Below are 21,136 nucleotides of genomic sequence, written 5' to 3'. Positions count from 1 at the left end.
CTCACACGCTTATGGGCCTTGCTGGAAACACAGATCTCTCTCTCCTTAGCTATCTCAGCTTTCGAAGGTGTTTCTTTCTTTTTGGGAACTTCTTCCTTAGACAAAGAAGTTCCCAAATATCTCTTCTCCACTACTGTCCTCTTCTTCCTCCTTAGACGACGAGACACAGATCTCCTTCTCCTTGGCTATCATCTCTGCTTTGGAAGGAGTTTGTTCTTTCTTGGACTCGGAGGAAGCGTCATCCTCCTTCGAGCTCTCTTCTTCCTCCTCGGAGGACACACAAATCTTCTTCTCCTTGGCTATCTCGGTTTTGGAAGGAGTTTGTGTTGGAAATAGATCTAGAAGTAGCCACTTTTAACCTTTTTACTTCTTACTTCCTTAAAGTGTTCTTACAGACACACAAACATATTTATACTACATCTTATCTTAACCTAGATAGCTTATCTTAATTGTTTCATTTCACCAATACAAAATACAACAACTAAACCCATTGACATATATATGGGCCTTCATTAACTTCTGGCCCAAAGCCTTTTACTTCTTTCTTCTTCTTCCTCCACGACACAACACTTCTACATCTCTTCTTCTTCTTCTTCTTACGCTTCTTCCTCTTCTTCTTTTCTCCATCTTTTGATTCTTACACTTGATTTCTTGTAAAAGATTAATCAATGATGAGATTCCAACACTCCCTCTCTCATCTTTTGATTAATCCCCAAAATTCCCAGGTTCACGTTTATGGGTTTGATCTCTACCACTTCTTGTCCAACTCGGTTGATGTCCTTAGTACCTGAACTTATACCTTTAACAACATCAGCGTAACTCACTAGTAAGTTCTCCTGCTCCCTCATCATCTTAATCCTCTCAGATTTGATCTCATTCACTACTTTTCCGGATCGGCTTATTGACTTAACCCCTCCATGGCTCTCATCAATTTTTGTTGAGGTCTGAACCGTTCTCTTGTACTGCATGTGCTCCTCTGAGTGATTATGGGCATCGATCTTCTTCTTGTCCCTTGAATGAATCCCCTTGTCGAGATCTACAAAACTCACAAGTAATTTTCCTTTCTCCCTCATTATTTCATTCTTTACCTTATCAACCATGATTGAGTTTAACCCAGTTTCTGATTTGTTTCTCATCATGACAGGTCCCTTGTGCTTGTCATGTGGTTCTGCAATATGAGTCTTCTTCTTCTGCATATTGGTCTCATAGCAAACCGAATCATCAATCTCCATCTCATGTGAGCTCTTCTTTTTTTCTCTCCCTCTTTCCCTTATCTTTCATACCTCGAGTCTTCCTCTTGTTTTCTTTCTTATTTTCCCTTTGAATTCAATTTCTCTCCATATTCTTTAGCTTCTTCTTCTCTCTCTTGAAGTAATTCAACTCTTTCTCCTGCAGGTACCTGTCTGCAGCAACCTTCACACAGTCTCCATCTCCCTCATCATTTGTGATGATATCTGGTCCATACACTTCAGGTATGATGCTTGAATTTCTCTGTTTTTCTTTCATAGATTGTTTGAGCTTCAAAGATTTCAGAACATTAGCTTTTTGTCGATTGTTGCAGGATGGGTGATCTATGGAGTCATCAGTCTGGACCTTTCTCTTGTTAGTCTCTTCTGGTTTTGATGGTAACTCTAATTTCTCTTCTTCAATTCGCTTATGTCTTAACAAGGCCTTGGCACATTTTGATTTTACACTATCTGAACCTTTTCCCTTTTTCAGAGCTGCTTGCAACCCTTTATGTTCCTTCTTAGTCTCAACATAAGCATCATATACATCCAACATCTCTTCCATGCTCGGTGACTTGTTCTTCCTCTGGTTGGAATTCTCTTTGCAAAACACTTCAGTTTCATGATCCATGATTGTAGCATCCTCCTCTCTCTGAATCACAACAGGTTTGTAATTCACATTCCCAATAAACTCATTTTGAATCTGACTTTGTTGATTTTAGGATTCCGATTCTACACACTCTACCATCAGGCACTTATTCATTCTTGATGGTTGTTAGTAGATTCTCCCTCTTGGTAGTGATCATTTACAGTAAGATTTATCACTTGTTCAATCTCACTGTTTTAAGATTGCAGTTTTGTAGGCTCAGTTTCTCCAGATTCTTCCACATACCCTCTAGGTCTTGTTTCTGCCTTCTCTTGTGATGTCTCTCCTTGCTTTCCCTCTTTCTTCATTTTCTGAAACTCAATAGAATAACATTCATCTCTCATGGGTTCCTCTAGTATCTTTTGCCCTTCTTGACTAGTGATTATGCATCCTGATGAGTTGAACATCATCCCGTAGCCACTCTTCATCAGTTGAGGAACACTTAGGTAGTTGTGTTTCAAGCTAGGTACGTAAAGAACATCCCTTATTGTTCTTTTACCAGTCTCAATCATTACAGTGACTGTACCTTTTCCTTTAGCTTGAATAACTTCATCATTGCATAACCTTACACATCTCCTAATGTTTTTGTTCAACATAGAGAACCAGCTTTCTTATTTGGCCATGTGACATGTAGCTCCACTGTCAATCAACCAGATATTACCATTGCTTGAGATTTGGTCATGAGTTGTTGTAAACAACCCTTCTTCTTGGTTGTCTTCTTCTTGGTATTGTCTGTTTATTGGTGTTTGACTTTGTTGTTCTGCTTGAGCTTCCATCTGGGTTTGATTGTGCTTGAGTTTGCAGTCTCTAGCATAGTGTCCCAGCTTTCCACAAACAAAAAAACTTCCTCTAGGTCTGACTTGCATTCTTTGTTGTGTGCTTGTTGTCTTGTTTTTGTTATAGTAGCACTCTTCCTCACTGTGATTGTTTTTCCTGCATATGCTACACCACTTTGACTGAGATGATTCTGACCTGAATGTGTCTCGCATATTTTGAACATTTTTGAATTTTTGAAACCTTGCTGCAAATGCTCCTTCTGCGTTTCCACCATTTCTGTCATCTAATCTTTTCTCTTGTCCTTGTAGGGAGTTGATTACTTCAGCCACAGTTACAACTGCAAGGTCCTTTGTCTGTTCTATGACTCCCACATAGGAGTTAAACCTTTCTTGAAGTGAGCACAAGATTTTAGACACCACAATAGATTCTGCCATTTCTTCTCCATGAGCTCTCATCTCATTTACCAACTCTACGACTCTTCTAGCAAAGTCTTTAATGGTTTCTCTTTCATATTGTTTCAGGTTGTAGAAGTTTCCTCTGAGCCTCTGTAGCATTATCATGGAACCTTTTGAGTCACCTAGGAACCTTAGTTGAAGTACATCCCATGCATCCTTTGAGGTTTCAGTGACAGATAAATGACTACTGAATATTTCTTCAGAAACAACGCTAAACAACAACTGTAAAGCAATTTGATCCTTCATCTCTAACTCTTCCCAGTCTATCATTCTTTTCTTCTTGTGTGCGAGTAGTTAACTTAGGTGATACTAGGATACCTTCTGTAACTACCTTCCATAAACCCTTAGACTTAAGTATGGCCTTCATCTTTATAACCCATAGACTATAATTCTTTCCATCAAACACTGGAACCATTTGAACATTCTGCATTTTTATCTTACGACTAGTTGCAGTCTTAGAGATTACCTGATTTTTGCTTCTTCTTCTTATTTTTCCTTCTTTTCTCGTTTCTTTTTGCTGTGCTCTTGTGAACCAGCTTGTGCCTCTAACTTTCCTTTGTTTCTTGTGCAGGTTCCAGGTCACCAAGAACTTTGAAGCTCTGATACCATGTTGGAAATAGATCTAGAAGCAGCCACTTTTAACCTTTTTACTTCTTACTTCCTTAAAGTGTTCTTACAGACACACAAATATATTTATACTACATCTTATCTTAACCTAGATAGCTTATCTTAATTGTTTCATTTCACCAATACAAAATACAACAACTAAACCCATTGACATATATATGGGCCTTCATTAACTTCTGGCCCAAAGCCTTTTACTTCTTTCTTCTTCTTCCTCCACGACACAACACTTCTACATCTCTTCTTCTTCTTCTTCCTCTTCTTCTTTTCTCCATCTTCTGATTCTTACACTTGATTCCTTGTAAAGGATTAATCAATGATGAAATTCCAACATTTTGTTCCTTGGTGGGCTCATCTTGCTCAGAATCGGAGGAAGCCTCATCCTCCTCAGAGCTCTGTTCACCACAGTGCTCTTCTTCTTCTTGAGACGACGAAGGTTTTGTCTGCAAGTCCAAGGTGGCTTTAGTAAGAGTAGTAGCTGATGGTCCGGATTGAGTGGATATTTGTTCCCCTTCGTCAGAGGAAGACTCGTATGATATGAACTTACTGAAGAAGTATCATTTTTAGTCGCCATTGTAAGTGAGATCCAAAGAAAACGTTTCGGTTTCTCTAAAAGTTATGAGTAGGGGGTGATAAAGAATAGAGACAATTGAGATTTGAGAGAGGGAGTACTTAAACCCAAATAACGTGCATGGGAAATTGTAATATATATTCATTCATTTTTTTTGTTAAACAAATGAATGGTCAGTCTTGATCTCTTGCATTAAACCTGAAGCCGGGCGAGAAACTACATTATGAAGTCTAGAGTTTCTTTCCTTCCAAATAAGATAAACAGAGGCTTGATAGGTAAGGCGAAGGATGAGAGTGATGTGTGAAAGTTTTGTTTCATATATATCGCTCCTATGCTTCCATATCAATTAGAATTATGTGAATTTATCATACTTTCTCATAGTACGTAGTCATTCATTTGTTAAAAGCCTCTAGCCACTACAAAAAAAGTGTGGTATTACATCATTTATTTTCTATTTTTGCATCAGTTTTAAGTGATACAAAAATAATTTACATCACTTTAATGAATGATTTATATTTTGTTGATGCAAATAATTTGTATCAGTTTATATCAAACCGATGTTAATATTCAAATATTTACATCGATTATTATAATCAATATTAATATATATCATTTATTTAAAATTGATGTCAACATTTATATCATTTTATTTAAGTGATGTTAGTATTTATGTCATTTAGTTAAACTGATTTAAAATTAGTGTCAATTATCACAAATGATTAGAATAATTGCATCAGTTTCAAGCACCGATTGTACTATTAATATCACTTGTACGTAATTGATGTTATTTTGGTGTCAATTTTTTGAAGTGATTTTAATTGTTATATCATTGACAATAACCGATTTAAATATTAGAATCAGTTATATATAACTGAAGTAAAAAGTAGTATCAATTTTCTTAAGTGATTTTAGAAACTATATCATTTGCGTTAATCGATTTGAGATATTATTATCATTTGTACATAATTGATGGTAAGTTCATGTCAGTTTTCATTAATGATTCTAATAATTGATTTTGTTAAAAAACTAATTCGAATATCATTATTTTCATATTAATAATTGAATTTTAATTTCAGAATAGCTTATTTAATTTATTTATAAAAGATTACAAATTAAAAATTTAAAACAAAAATAATTAAATAAAATACCATATATTAAACATAAATTTAGAAAATAAATAACAGAAATCATCCATCTTGCAAATCCATGAAACATAAATAAAGCAAAGCAGCTAAAAAAACATTGTAAACTATATAAGTCTATTGGCAACATTGTCCATTCTGTGATCATATATCTCTAACGTTGTTTCCACTGTTTAAATATCCATTGGCACCATCGTTCATTCCCTAATAAAAAATATATATTATATAAAATGTGGGATCTCTAGCTTTGGTCGAAAACTTGAAATTATTAACAGATCCAAGAGCTATATATAAATGATTTAATAAAAAATAAAGTTCAGTGTTAATCAGATTTACCTATGACTTGTACTTTCCATTTGAAGATTTTACATTCAGAAGCAAGTGGAGGAGGCATTGTGTAACCAGTTTCCAACTGTGATAAATCTTCAGGTGCTTGTGTCTCTGAATCCATCATCAATCGTAAACTAAAAATAAAATAAAAAACTTGTTAGATACTATAGAATATGTAAGCGGGATCTAGAAAAGAAAAAAAAAAGTTAACTCTACCAGATTTACGAGTACCTCTTATGTTTTTCTGCCAGCAGTTTCTACCAGATAGATTTGCCTTAAAAATCCTAACTCTAATTTTTTCGATATATAGTAAAAAAATAATAGTTTGGCGCTTGAGACAAAATTTAAGTGGGCGGGATCTGAAATTTTGTATTCGCCAAATAAATTTTTTTTGAAGAGGTTTTATAAGTTCATGTTAAATTTTTTTTTTAAAAAAACTCGATTCTTGGTAAAATAATGACAAAAAATGAATTAGCTTACTTAATTAACCTCAATTAACAATATTATTAATAATACGCAAAGAAAATAACTAGTTTAGTCCATGTTGAATAAATCGTCCTAGATTTAAGGAATAAGGTAGTTTGTTTAACAATATCGAACAATTTGACAAGAATCAGAACCTATACTATTTTTTTTATTAAATTCTCGATTATTGTATTTATATATATCTCAACTTTTCTCTCAGTTCCTCTCACCACTTTATCTGCAAATTCTGAAAAAATTATGTAAATCTTCTTCTATTTGATTAAAGGAACCACTAATGATTAATGTTCTATCACGTTTATGCGATCCTTCATTATTTTATATTAGAGAAATTGTTTTCATATGGAGATTTTCAAAACAATTTATAATAAATATATCTACGATAGCGGTGTAGAGATTATGTTCTGTTTTTACATATTTAGAGTAGGGTAGGATTGCTATGTTTTTCTTGTATGTTTGATGTTTTGTATTGGTATTGACATAATATATGGCCATTTGATGTATATAGGAAAATGAAACAAGAAAATGTGGACGAAGTAGAAGTGTTCAAAAATGTTAACGCGCAAAACATTTTTTTCGCTCACAAATATGTATTTAAATAGATTTATTAATTCTATAAATATAATTTTGTTTAACATCAGTTTTTAATTGATGTAAATTTTAAATCATTTTTAAAAGTGATTTTATCCAAAAAAACATCAATTATCTAAATGATATAAAAATATATTTTATATCAATTTAAAAAAAAGTGATACAAACTAGTTGAAACTGAATCAATTATAAATAACTCGCGTAAAATTAGATAATTATAACATCAAATGATCTAATTGATGTTAATCATTTTTATTTGCTTCACTTGAAAATAAGTAATTTAAATTTACTTCATTTAGTTTTGTGATACAATGTTTGTAGTGTCCATCGATAACAGAAACCAAATCCTTAAAAAACTTAAGACTTTTGTGGCATATATTCACGTTCCTTGGCTCACAAGACTCCAATTCTGATCCATCTTATTCTTCTTCGCTGTAGGAACTGCATCCCATTTGCTCTTCAGAGAATCTTCATCAACACCATGGCTTACAACTTGTCGAACCAAAGACGCATTCTCAAATCATTTTTCGCCTTCACGACGCATCACTGTTTGCTTCTCTTCTTTAGGCTTTACAACCCGCTTACTCCTCTTTGGTTTCTCAACGGCAGATCCCACATCATCTCCCGAACTCAATGTCAACAACTTAGAAACTTTCTGGTAGTAACAATCCGAGGTAGATGGTTCTTTAGCATTACTCCTTTGATCCATTAATTTCTTCTTCAAACTATTCATCTTCTCTACGAATTCGTCGAAAGACTCTAAATTTGTATATTCCTTCATGAACTCGAAAGTTTCCTTCATATTAACAAAAGGATTCTTCCCTGTTACAGCATAACAATCAAGAATACCTTGTAGCACACTGATCTCTTCTTCCTCTTCATACTCCAACCTTTGGGAACACACCTTTTTCGCAACCTTCTTTGATCGCTTGGCATTCACGTCTTTGTTCGCTAACAACGTCCCTTCGTTTTTCCGCTTCTTCCCAGTTAGCTGAGCTACACCGGAACCACTACAAACCTCCTTCTTCTTGGACCGATTCGAATTCACTTTGCCCATTATCAAAGAACGTTTCAGCTTCTCTGAGAGAGATAGAGAGAGAGAGATTTGGTGGATATGTAAACCCGCAAGTCACACTAGACGGTTTTTTACTTTTTATTGGAAATGTGTATTTTGCATTTCATTAGTTATTCTTTGGGGTTTTTTTTAATGCTTTCTCGGTGTGGTATTTATTCAAATTTGATCAATACTCCGTATGAATTTTGTTCCAACTTCCAACATGCTTATTGTGCAATTCAGAATAGTCATGGAGTAGTTTAAAACCTAATACTTTTGTTCAATATATATGAACTTTGATCAGTATGAATTTTGTTCAATTATGCTTCTTGTGCAACTCAGAATAATCTTGTAGAAATTTATAACTTATTAATATATACAACTGTCACGACTCACGAGAGATAAATTTGGCAAATTATTCTATATATCCAATGATTCAAGTTTTTGACTAACGAAATTAATAGGAGAAATCAGATCTATATATAGTGCTCCCTTTTGGTTTCTTGAAATAAGGTGTAAGAAATGTGTTGTTTGATATATCGAATAACATTGTCATATATATATATATATATGTGAGGTAGAGGAGACATTAGGTTAAGCTAATTACAAACACTTCCTGAAACACGAACAATCAAATATTATGTCTTTAATGAGTATCCTGTCATATCTCTAACATCCCCCCTCAAGATAGAGGTGCTCTAACAACGCCAATCTTGTCTCGCAAATGAAGAAACCGTGCACGTGGTAAAGGTTTAGTCAGTGCATCGGCTAGTTGATTTTGGGTATTCACATGAGCTACTCGTAATGCACCAGTTTGTACCTGTCCCCTAACGAAATGGTAGTCGATCGCAATGTGTTTCATACGCGAGTGAAACACCGGATTGGCACTCAGAAATGTAGCTCCAACATTATCACAGTATACAACCGGTGGTCGAGGGAGAGGGATACCTAGCTCGACAAGGAGATTGCAAATCCAGCTGAGTTTTGATGCAACATTTGCGACTGCCCGATACTCTGCTTCAGTAGACGATCGCGCTACGCCTTTTTGTTTCTTTGCTGACCACAAAACAGGGTGACTGTCGAGGTAGATGATGTAAGCGTTTGTGGAGACATAGTCAATCGTGTCACCAGCCCAATCAGCATCCAAAAACGCGTGAAGACTGAAAGTGTTCTTTGCGGAGACGAAAATACCATGTGTTGGTGTGCCAGCTAAGTAGCGAAGGATCCGTTTAGCTACTTGCCAGTGTGCATCAGTTGGTTGATGCATGAATTGAGACAACATGTTAACCGCAAAGGCAATATCCAATCTTGTGAAGGCAAGGTACTGAAGACTGCCCACCAGTTGGCGATATTTGGTCGGGTCGGAGAGAGGAACACCAGTGTGGATGTTGATTTTGGGTGAAGACGCCATCAGTGTTGTTACGGGTTTGGCATTGGACATGTCATACCGATGAAAAAGGTCGAGAATGTACTTCCGCTGTGAGAGATGAAGGCCTGCTGAGGTGCGATGTGCTTCGATGCCAAGGAAATAGTTGAGGTCCTCTGCATCTTTTAAAGAAAAGCGATCAGCAAGAAGATCAAGTGTCTGTTGAATACCTTGCTTGCTGTTACCGGTTACGAGAATATCGTCCACATATACTAAGAGGTAGACAAATGTCTTGCCAGTTCGTAACACAAATAGAGAAGTGTCGGCGAGGGTGTTCTTAAAACCGATTTGAAGGAGAAAGTTGTGAAGTTCTGTGTACCACGCCCTTGGTGCTTGCTTCAAGCCATATATCATTTTGTGTAGGCGACATACATGTGTTGGATTGTCCTTATCGATGAAGCCTGGGGGTTGTTCCATGTAGACCTCATCCTCGAGAGTGCCTTGGAGAAAGGCATTGTTTACATCAAGCTGTTGAATCAGCCATGAGTTGGAGACAGCGACATCAAGAACAAGGCGAAAAGTGGTTGAATTGATTACCGGACTGAAGGTGTCGGTGTAATCTGCTCCATATTGTTGGTTGTAGCCCTTGGCGACAAATCTAGCTTTGCACCTGTCTAGAGAGCCATTAGACTGAAGTTTGTTTTTAAAAATCCACTTACAGCCTACAACATTGAAATGTTGTTGTCGAGGGACCAGAGCCATCGTTTGATTCCGCGCAAAGGCGTCGATCTCATGAGACATTGCTCCTCGCCACCGTTTGTCTTGGAGGGCTTGTTTAACCGTTTGAGGCTCAGCTGGAATGAGTCGAGAGAGACCAACAGAGTAATTATATTTGGGATTCGGCTTGCTGATATTGTTTTTCCGTCGAGTTACCATGGGATGATTGGGCGGTGGTGGAACAGGTTGGAGAACCGGCGGAACTGGTGGGGGAACCGGCGGTGGAACTGGTGGTGGAACCAGTGGAGATGATGATGGTCGTCGTAGCGAGGAGTCGGAGGTAGAAGTGTCTGCAGACGAGGGTTCAGTGTGTGGACTGGATTGTGTCGACGGGCTTGGAGATGGAGTTGGATCATGGGCCGGATTTGGGCCTGATAAAGATGAATCCAAGCTTGGTCCATCTGTATTAGTATCTCTAGGACCAGTCAAATTATTGTTTCGTGACGGATACGTTGTGACCGATGCGGTGGAGACTTCTTCACGGTAAGAATCAGAATGCGGGGATCCTGACAGAGGAGACGATACGAGTGGCGGGGAGGAAGGATTTTGGGACGGTGGTGGGTTGGATATGACAGGTATTGTAGTGGCTGAGGGATATGGTGGTAGGTTTAATGAAGAGGATTCTTTGGTGGAGGTAGAGGGTCGAGATTCGGTTTTGTTGAATGGGAACACATTCTCATCAAAGCGAACATGCCTTGATGTGTATATGCGGCCTGAATTTGGTTGGAGGCAGAAGTATGCACTTTGTGTAGGAGAGTAACCGAGAAATACACATGGTGTGGACCAATCTTCAAGCTTGTTGGTGTTGTAAGGTCGAAGCCAAGGAAAACACAGGCATCCAAACACTCTTAATTTGTTGTAATTTGGAGTTGTGCCAAATAGCTTCTGAAAAGGAGACATCATCGCTATGACTGGTGTAGGGAGGCGGTTTATGAGATAGGTTGCAGCAGCTAAAGCATAAGACCGATACTGTTTCGGCATGCCAGCATGAGTGAGCAAGGTGAGACCCGTTTCAACGACATGTCTGTGCTTCCGCTCAGAAATACCATTGTGCTCCGACGTGTGAGGAGGTGAAGTGAGATGAGAGATGCCGGCGTCGGAAAGGAAGGAGCGAAGAGCCATAAACTCTCCACCATTATCAGAGTATAATGTACCAATTCTTGTGGAGAAACGATTTTCAACGAGTGCTTTGAACGCAACAAAGGTGTTTCGAACTTCAGACTTTTGCTTGAGGGGGTAGAGCCAGGTGTAGCGAGAATAATGATCTACAAGAACCAGGTAATACTTTTAGTTGTCGATGGAGAGAATTGGAGAGCTCCATAAGTCAGCGAATATGTATTCTAGAGGGCGAGTGGAGACAATGGAGGTTTGAGAGAAAGGGAGTTTATGAGTTTTATTAATAGCACAATCGGAACATAAAGTGTTTGAGGGTACAGATTTATTGCAAGGTAATGAAAAATGAGAAACAAGATGTTTGGTTATGGGTAGAGCAGAGTGGCCAAGACGATGGTGCCAATTGTTTATTGTGAGTTGAGGGGTGGTGGATGCAAAGAAAGAGGTGAGGATGGAGGGTGAAGCTGGCCACTCATATAAGTCATCTCTAGTCCTGCCTTGGAGTAATGGGACCCCCGATCTGAGGTCCTTCACCTGAAAGTAAGCCGGGAAAAAGTGAACTGAGACTTGATTATCGTTACAGAGACGATACACAGAAATCAAGTTTTTCTTAATATGCGGAATCATTATGTAAGGATAAGTTTTGGAGGTTGCAAGGGAGAGAAACTGAACCAGTGTGAGCAATAGATAGACCAAATCCATCACCAATAAGAACGGCATCATCACCAATATATGGTTGATGCACCGAGAGGTTGTTAAGATCACTATATGAGATGATGCGTTGCTCCACTATCCATGACCCAAGGATTTGTGGACGAGGAAGCAGCAAAGTTTGCACGAGGTTGCCATGGATGAAACAGGGACGGAAGAAGACCATTAGACGACCCAGATTGATGGTGTTGGAGTTTAGTACAACGTTTAGCGCTGTGACCAAACACGCCACAAAAATGACACTTACCCTGATAACCTCGAGAAAACCGGTTGTCACCGCGGGAGGACTGATAGTGAGATTGATTGTTGTGCCAGGATTGGTTGTTACGTTGAGGTTGTTTGTTGGGGTAGGAGCGTGGACGTGACGTGGCAACGTTGGCAGAAATAGGGACAAGAGATGGAGCAGAGGACGCAGCCAAGAGAAGTTTGGCCTCTCTGGTGAGTAGTTTCTCATGGACTTCAATGAGAGAGAGAGGGAGGAGTCTCACGACCTTCGATCTGTTCGATGACAGATTTGTAATCTTCAGACAAACCCGTGAGGATAAACTCGAGCTGTTCCTCATGTTCCAGTGGTTTCCCAAGAAGTGCAAACTGATCGAAAGTCGAAACGAGTAACAAGACCTTGCATATAGTCATCCACAGTTTGGTACCTTTTGAGTATTGTTTGAGTTGAAGAAGAAGCTGTTGAATGTGTCCCCAACTCGGATTTGCGTAAGTTGCGGAGAGCTTCTTCCACATCTCAGCAGTAGTGGTGGTTTTGGAGACAATAGATTGAATAGAAGGAGATAGAGTACCAAGGAGACCACTGTATATCAGCTTATCTTGGCGACGCCAGATCGCAAAGGCTGGATTCGGTCAAGACGTACCATCAGTGTTGAGAGTTGAGGGTGGAGCAGGTTTGGTGCCATCCACGTGACCAGCAAGATCATGACCATCAAGGAGAGAGTGCACCTGGAGACTCCAGGTGAGAAAGTTAAGAGAGGTTAGCTTCGTAACATTCACCATGTTGATGTTGAGGAGGGGTGGAGTGGTATCGACAACGTCGAGGGAAGCCATGATTTTTAGGCGGCTGAGATAAGAGAGCAATAAGAAGAAGAAGAAAAAAAAAATTTAGGGTATCGATATAAGCTCTGATACCATATAAGAAATGTGTTGTTTGATATATCAATTATACATCGTGATATATATACATGTGAGGTAGATGAGACACTAGGTTAAACTAATTACAGACACTTCCTAAAACAGGATCAATTAAATATTATGTCTTTAATGAGTATCCTGTCATATCTCTAACATAAGATTGTTTTCATTATTTACCAACAATACATACTAGTTTGGTGAATTAGATAAATGAACGGAAATGCATTATAGGTGCACACAAAATTTTGTTAATAATTTTAAAAACTATTGAAGTATATATAGATAGGGGTGTCAAAATGGGTAGAAACAATGGGTTTACCCTGTTTGTCTATTATTTTAACGGGTATGAGTTAAGTTTTTATGCCCATATAAATAAATGGGTATTGATGGGTTCGTCCAATGGGTTCGTGGGTTTAACGGAGTAAACCCATTAGGGTTATGGGTTATCCATGGATTAATCGAAAAAAAACAAATATAATATATATCTAATATAATGACTTTTTATTTTGGTTTAATGGATTTTTGGCTTTAGGATTTTAGGATGTTTTTTTTTAATTTTAATATCTGATATTATTTTCTTAAGCTTGAAAACTTTGGTTGGTTTTATAATTCTATTTTATATAATATATTATAAATTTAATATTAATTATTTTATTTTATTTTATTTATAAATAGGTAACCCATATAACCCATTTAGCCATTGGCTTTTATATTATTGGGTTTAGGTATATAAGTTCAACTCATTATAAAAAATGGGTCGGGTTAAACCCACCCACGAAAGTCTCGAACCCACCTGGATATGGGTCGGATCGGGTTGGGTTACCCATTTTGATACCCCTATATATAGATGTTCTCGTCAAAAATATCCAAATATTTACAAAAAAAGTAGTTGTATTTTTTTTTCAAAAGGAAAAGAAAAAGGGTTGTAAGTTGAATTTTTTTTTAGTAAGTTTTCAAAATTTCAATTGAATACTCAGTTCCATGCCGGTATTGTACAGTATTGCTACCACAGTTGATTGAAACGATTAAAACGATTGATTTACGCTATTGATTTCGTGATGACTATAAATTTGGCAGTTGATTTCATCATAACAATTATTTTTTAATTGATATTTGTGGCTAGTTTAATTATTTTGTTAAGGTGATGTGTTCCAATTCTCGAGTATCAATCTATCTTTTATTGTTTAGTCATGCTAAGCTCACAAGAAGAGATCTAAATTAATTTGTAAAAGACATGAGTCATATATATTTTTAATCAACATAACTATTAGTTGATTAGTGCATTTTCTTTTTTTGTTGTTGATTAGTGCATTTTATTTTTTTTACAACAAAAAAAATTAGAATAAAATACCTACTACAAACCTAGAACCCACATCATAAAATTTAAACAGTTACAACTCATTCCTCTAATGATGTACAAAGGGTCATTCGAAGAAGCACACATCCATTATCGAGTATGAATTTTGATGGATCCGCATTGAATTTGTAGTAGAGAAATCCAGAATCTTGACGAGAACATTAAGACAATTCATGACGTAAAATTAATATGTCTCGTCAACCAAATCAACCATCCCGTAATTGTAATCCAACCAACATATAATGTGTCATGATTAAATTTACGGAGATTTAAGTCGATTTTAAATATATATTTGTTATAATAATTTTTAAATTGTTTGAAAAACAAAATAATGATAGTAAAATTGTTGATAAAAAAAATAAGCACAATATTAGTTATAAATCTGTGATAGTACTAGTCACCAAAAAAAAAAACACAAAATCGTACAATAAATGTATATATATATATATATATCACAGAACGTACGTGTTTCTAAAAATATACAATTTATTGTTTGTTAATCACATATCAAAAATCACGAAATTGAGCTTCTTTAGATTGGAGCAATCATTTAAGACAAGGTAGTATAATATATATAAAGATAATGAAGCAAAATATTGTCACATATATATATATATATATACACATATTTTAGTATAGTTATTACAAATGTCGCGCCCATGAGGTAATTACATACATGGAGAGTAGAGAAGCACACGATCGATACATAATGCATATATAAATATTTTTATATAACACATACATGTCCTAGATAATATATATATACATGCAAACATGTTTCTTCTTTCACCATTAATTTCACCAACTTATTTTTATTTTACATATTACCATATAACGTACGATGAAACTTTCACGATACATGTCCTAGTGCTCGTTCTCTGACGACCAGAGAAAAGCTCCGATAGCAAATTTCCTCTTCTCGTAAGAATCACCGATGATCGGCAAACCGTACTCTCTGAGAAGCTGATCCAGTTGCCACTCTGGCATCTTCTCATAATCAGTCTTTGTATATTTCGGATAATGAAGTGGAATCTGAAAGCTAGTGCTTGATTGGTTTTGATGAGACTTGTCGTGATTGATGATCTTCGTCTTGATTCTCTGATCTTCACTATTCTGATGACTCCTGTAGTCAATGGTTGCAGTCGAAGGACCATGGCTGAATCTGATTCCCATCTTATAAATGAAAAGATTTGATTATTTGGCAAGAAAGCTATCTAGGTTAATTTATTGAGATTTTTAATTAGGGCTTTTGAGGTTTCTTATGTGGAAATGGGAGATGTGTTTATATAGACAAAATAGTACAGTATATTGTGGATATGTGAAGAACTTCGTGGGATCATGTAGATGCAAGCACGTACTAGATTTTGAAAACTTATTTTCTCGATTTTGTTTTTTAGCTACTATGTTAATTTTATTATTTAGTTTTGTTCTTTTGTGTGTTAATGTTTGTTTTTTTGTGTGTTTTGTTTGTTTAATTTATTTCGATCGTCGACTACATCAAATGCGATATAAATATCGGACATTAATATTATCTTAAAATTAAGCTGACTAATCTTATTGACTCATTTCTATTTTTATATCAGGATTTACACGGTTAACCAATTAATGTGTAACAGAAGAATCTAAGTCTTTATTCTTATATAATGGGATGGGAGTATATATTATAGAGGTTTATAAATATACTTTTTTCTGTCCCACAAAGATTGATGTTTTGTAAATTTCAAAAAGTAATCATTTAAAATATTTAAAATTTTGAATTATTATTGGTTTATATTTTCTCTCTCTATCAAAAAATAATTATAAATTAATTTACAAATAAAAACTAAAAATTTTCTTAAAATATGTGAAAGTGTCAAAATATCAATTAAACATCAATTTATGTGAGACAAAAGAAGTATTTTTATCATAGAAATTTAAATAAAAAATTGAGAACGGGTAAAAATAAATATATTGTTGTACATATGTAACGGACAATATTTTGCTTCCCAATACTAGACTCATTATATGCAATAAGCAATATCGTCCAACATCAGAAATTTATGTTCCCAACACCCATATCTTAAGGTGATTGGTTGGCGGCTTGGCGCCGTGGGGGTTGTAAACTTTTATTTAAAATTTTTAACTACTTTAAAATATAATTAAAGCCTGTTTAAGAAAGATGCTAAACAAGAACAAAAGTAAAATGACTTTGATTGTTTCTTGGTAGATTTTAAATTCACTTGAGCCTAACTGGAAAGCTAAAATATGGTTTTTAAAAAGACTTTATTTTCGTTGAACAAAAGAAAAAGAAAAGACTCTATTTATCTTGTCATGATATATGATATATAGGGACTTCTTAGTGAATCACACACATTGTAAAAATAAAATTATTTTTATGTGGAACGCAATATGAATGTAGAGATGATTAAAAAGCTCAAATTGCAGATTAAGAATGCGGATAATCAAAATACTCACATCTTTCAAAACTTTTTACACCACCATATATTTCAGAAAGCGTATTTTTTTAAAAAATATAAATATTGATTGTAACAAAATATTCAATATTGGAGGCTGGGAATCTCATCACTTCACATATTAAATGCATCGAGATAACCTTTTTTTGTGTCTTGTATTTCTCGTTACTTGGCTTATTAGTTGAATTTTGCAAGTTTTCGTTTTCGCACAACAGAAGCGAATTTAATGCTTATTTCTTATCGTCCTTATAGTAACTGTAAAGACTATGATCGAATTAAGTGTTGAGTGTAACTTGGTGACTAAAACAAAACAAAACAAAACAGAAAACATTTCTTCTCGGTTATGTTTTCAACATGCATGTTAATTACTCAGGTTTATCAGGCTCAAAATGCAAACAAATGCTATTTTTAAATGGGAATTCTCTATTGTTCTATATTTACCCTAATGATGATCATCTGTTAAATCTCACAATACTATTTTCACACAACATGATGATAATAATTACTCCCTCCATTTCAAAATACATGATGTATTGACTAAAGCACGCAGATTAAGAAGTATTTACTTTTAAGAAGTTCAACCAATCAGAAACAATACTGCATAATATAAAATACTAAACTAACCTAAAAGTTGTATAGAAAATAAAAAAATATCTTATATTATGAAACAAAAAGCTTTTCTAAAATATTTTATATTTTGAAACGAAGAGAGTACATTTTAAACGGGAGTTTCTCTATTGGACTATACTCCCATTTTAAATGTAATTATTAAAGCTCAATACTATTTCCCACGATAATAATAAATACATTGAAATCATTCATACGTGGAAGAGTTTTGGTCGTTTCTTAAATGTTTGTTGGGGATAAGATGAGGAAGATGCAGAGACGGACCCATTCTTGATTCTTTGGAACCATCGAAATATTTCTAGTTGTATGCGCATGCGACGACTAGTGCATTTTAATGTTTTACAAGTGACCTATCGTTTACGGATTTGGCTTATCATTATTACACTTTTGTCAATGTGTCTTAAATATGAACCTATGGAGTGACTCGTGGCCATGGGATGCCACACTAGCTAGTATAATAAACTTCAACTACATTTTTTTTAAATGTATTGATCTGCAAATTTTTTGGATAAACGACCATTTATTAAGAAAACGATTGATTTATCAGATCGCAAAACTGAAGATATGCGAAAAATAATAGATGCGATAATAAAGAAAGTTACGTAGTACATCTTCAACCACTACTACTACGTAAAAGGAAAAGTCTAGAAATAATTTTGTTATAGAGTATGAAGATGAAGATGCTCGACATTTAGAGAATGTGAAGATGCTCGACATGTGAGTATGTGACTATTGTTTTCAAAACAAGAGATGGAAGCTAAAATTTAAATGTTCCACATTTTTGGGTTTTGTTTCTTTCTTAACTATTAGGTAGAACATTTATTTTCTACCGAATCCGTAATACCTTCGTGGTTAAGAACGTCCACACTTTTACAAATTCTACTTTTAAGAACTGGATACGTATATATGTATATGGGAACCAGAGGTAGAAAAAAAATACATTTTGGTCTTGGAGTTGTATCAAATAAACATTATCGACTATATTATTTCACTAGACCAGATAGGAAGGCCAATACAAAGCCCACAATGCCTTCAATAAACCAAAACCGAAACAACGCTAGATAAACCAACCATATTAGACCAGCCGGTCGAAAAAGGAACACAATAACTTATACTTATACTCATCAGTGAAATATAAAAAGAAAACAACAAACAGGCTTCAACAATCGAATTTACTACTTACTGATCTACATTTACAAAGAATAGAACTGGAATCGGAACGTGAAGAAACTAACAGAGCATTGCTTCAAAAGAACTCGTTTTCCAAGTATCTGATTCTCTAATAGAAATGAAGCTAGAAGAAGGATCATTGTGTTCATTTACTAGCAAATTGGTTTTTCTATTTGCTGAACTAACCCCTTTTTCGTCCATTTGATTCAAGAATCTGTCTTTTCTTCTACGACAACTTGCTTTAAGGTCTTGGGATGTGCTTCGTTTGTCACTGGCAAGTCCACGAGCGTTTGTGGAGGAGAAAAGTACATATGCAGCGACATGATGCATATGATAATACCCAAGAAAAGCTGCAGGATTGTTACAGGTAAAGAATACAAATGAGGCAAATACAGGGAAGAAGATCCGATCCTAAGATAAAATCATATACAAACCTGCAGTGTCGGTTTGAAGCTGAAGAGGTATATGGATGCCACCATAGTAAGTAGCATCGCCATTGATGTAGAATAAACCTACAAGAAAAATGTAAATGTGTGTTTAAGAACAGATTTTTTTATTTTCTTATGTTTGATAATGAAGAACACGAATGATCTTTTTACCTTCACAATATTGTCTGCATACTTCATTAACCAAGAGACCAGTAAGCCGGTTGATCCGAGATTCAGAACTACCATCCAAGTGGTGATGCTATACCCATCAAAGATACGTTGCCACCAAGGACCCTTTTCAAATCCGTGTCTGAAGTCATCTGCTATAAGCCGGGCAACATTGAAAAGTGAACCAAACCTGGCGTCGAGTAAAGAAACAAAAGATACGATGATTGAACCACAGATATCAATACCTAATGAAAAGGCTTCTAAGGTGAATTAAGTAGTGTGTCAATAAAACTTTTGGCATGAGAAAGTTTGATGTGAAGAAGAGATACCTACGTATACAACTGCAAGTTTTGCCAGTATAAGGTGTCGTTGTTTCTTTTCATCAGAAACTCAGTGTAGATTCCAGCTAGCGCAGACAAACCAGCTGAAAGGATTCCCAGCAGATAACCTTGTATCGGAGCCGTGAATAAAGAATCACATGAAGCTTCTCCGCATCCCTTAACCTAAAACGAAATGACCAATTGAATGGTTCAAATTTTGATGCCAGCTTAGCATTTAAATTACCAGTACAAAACTAGTGTGGTGACTGCAAAGTAGAATAACATTGAACATTTCGAAAAACATAACACTAAAAGTACTAAGATAAAAAGGAGAATATCATATGTAATTCAATGAGTATGCATCAGCACACCTGGCTGGTAGTTGTTCCAACAGCTAAAAGACCAATAGCCATCCACTGAAGTTTAGATAGTTTCCTTTTCAAAAATAACCTATAACACCGACAGATAACGAATCAGTTTAGTGAATCCACAGAGAGAGAGCTCGGCGCGCAAAAAGGATAGTATAGAGAAAGAGAAGACACACAAAACAAAACAGATTACCTAAAGAGTATGCCAGTGGTCACAATCTTCAAATTACCCATAATCTGATAAGTGGATGTGTCTACATAAGTCAATGTAGCAAACTGCACATTGTTATGGATCAGATATATAAGAGAAGGAATAACGAATAAGCGAACGCTCTTCCAATCCGTAGTAATCCTTGAAGTTGTAGATGAAGAAGTCCGAATCTCTCTCCAGAGAAACAAACCAGATATGATCAGCTGCAGCAGACAAAAGTCAACAAACTCAGCAGCTAAACAAGACATGCAAAAAATCAAGCTTGTAAGAGAAGAAGAAGAAGACGAGAAATACCTTAAAAACTTCAGCAAGAAAGGGAACAGTTGCGTAATCATACTTATAACCTCCATCGCTTTGAGAAAGAGTTGTTAATATCCCCTGTATCATATAATAAGTGAAAGAAATGAAACAAAAACTTCTATGTCATCTTCGAATCTATTGAGTGAATAATATAAAGAATGATGATCATGACTTGTATAGACTAAACTTCTTCAGCTACACCGATTGAACAGAATCAATCGACAAAATCACAAGCATAAAGTGAGACCGAATTGAATTTTTGGAAAACCTAGCCAAAGTAGAATGAAATGGTACCTGAATCGTCAGAGTAACAATCACACACTCGCAGATATAAATCAGAATCCACTGGCGTATTGAATCTAACGATCTATCATGACATTACTCGAAACCGTGGGAATTAGCAAATATCACAGTCTAACCGACATGATCCAGGATTAGATTTGGCGAGACTAACACCACCGCTAACTCAAGATCTATAATAAACTCGACGAAATTCTAAGAATCCATGGAATGAAGAAACAAATCTGGACTCGATCATAATTAGCGACAGAAGAAGACGACGAAGCCTAGAAGAAAGGAATTGGAGAATTAGGGTTGGAATTAGGAACCTGAGAGCTGGTGAGAATGGTGAGAAGTACTGCAACAAAGTACCACGGAGTAGCCGCCATTCGCGTTCTTCTTCTTCTTCTTCTTCGCCTTCACTTCACACCACGAGCTCACTCATCATT

General features: G+C 35.8%; 4 protein-coding genes across 4 annotated transcripts; all 4 read right to left on the bottom strand.

Moving 5' to 3' along the window:
• Window positions 7,366-7,902, bottom strand: LOC109127370 (probable transcription factor At4g00232). Its single transcript, XM_019231989.1, has one exon. It carries the CDS (start codon window positions 7,900-7,902, stop codon window positions 7,366-7,368), a length of 537 nt encoding a protein of 178 aa, XP_019087534.1.
• LOC104728459 lies at window positions 12,326-12,922 on the bottom strand. Its single transcript, XM_010447433.1, has 2 exons — window positions 12,784-12,922; window positions 12,326-12,711 (listed from the first exon to the last, which is right to left on the bottom strand). The coding sequence occupies exons 1-2, from the start codon at window positions 12,920-12,922 to the stop codon at window positions 12,326-12,328; spliced, it is 525 nt and encodes a 174-aa protein (XP_010445735.1).
• Window positions 14,948-15,767, bottom strand: LOC104724547. Its single transcript, XM_010443047.2, has one exon. The coding sequence runs from the start codon at window positions 15,534-15,536 to the stop codon at window positions 15,228-15,230; it is 309 nt and encodes a 102-aa protein (XP_010441349.1). The 5' UTR covers window positions 15,537-15,767; the 3' UTR covers window positions 14,948-15,227.
• On the bottom strand, window positions 18,504-21,136 carry LOC104724546 (CMP-sialic acid transporter 1). The gene is made up of 8 exons (XM_010443045.2): window positions 21,017-21,136; window positions 20,403-20,486; window positions 20,091-20,311; window positions 19,901-19,979; window positions 19,543-19,712; window positions 19,213-19,399; window positions 19,048-19,125; window positions 18,504-18,963 (listed from the first exon to the last, which is right to left on the bottom strand). Exons 1-8 carry the CDS (start codon window positions 21,074-21,076, stop codon window positions 18,820-18,822), a joined length of 1,023 nt encoding a protein of 340 aa, XP_010441347.1. The 5' UTR covers window positions 21,077-21,136; the 3' UTR covers window positions 18,504-18,819.

The sequence above is a fragment of the Camelina sativa genome, chromosome 11 (genome assembly GCF_000633955.1).
Source record: "Camelina sativa cultivar DH55 chromosome 11, Cs, whole genome shotgun sequence".
Lineage (NCBI taxonomy): Eukaryota > Viridiplantae > Streptophyta > Magnoliopsida > Brassicales > Brassicaceae > Camelina > Camelina sativa.
This window is presented reverse-complemented; position numbering and strand designations above follow the sequence as displayed.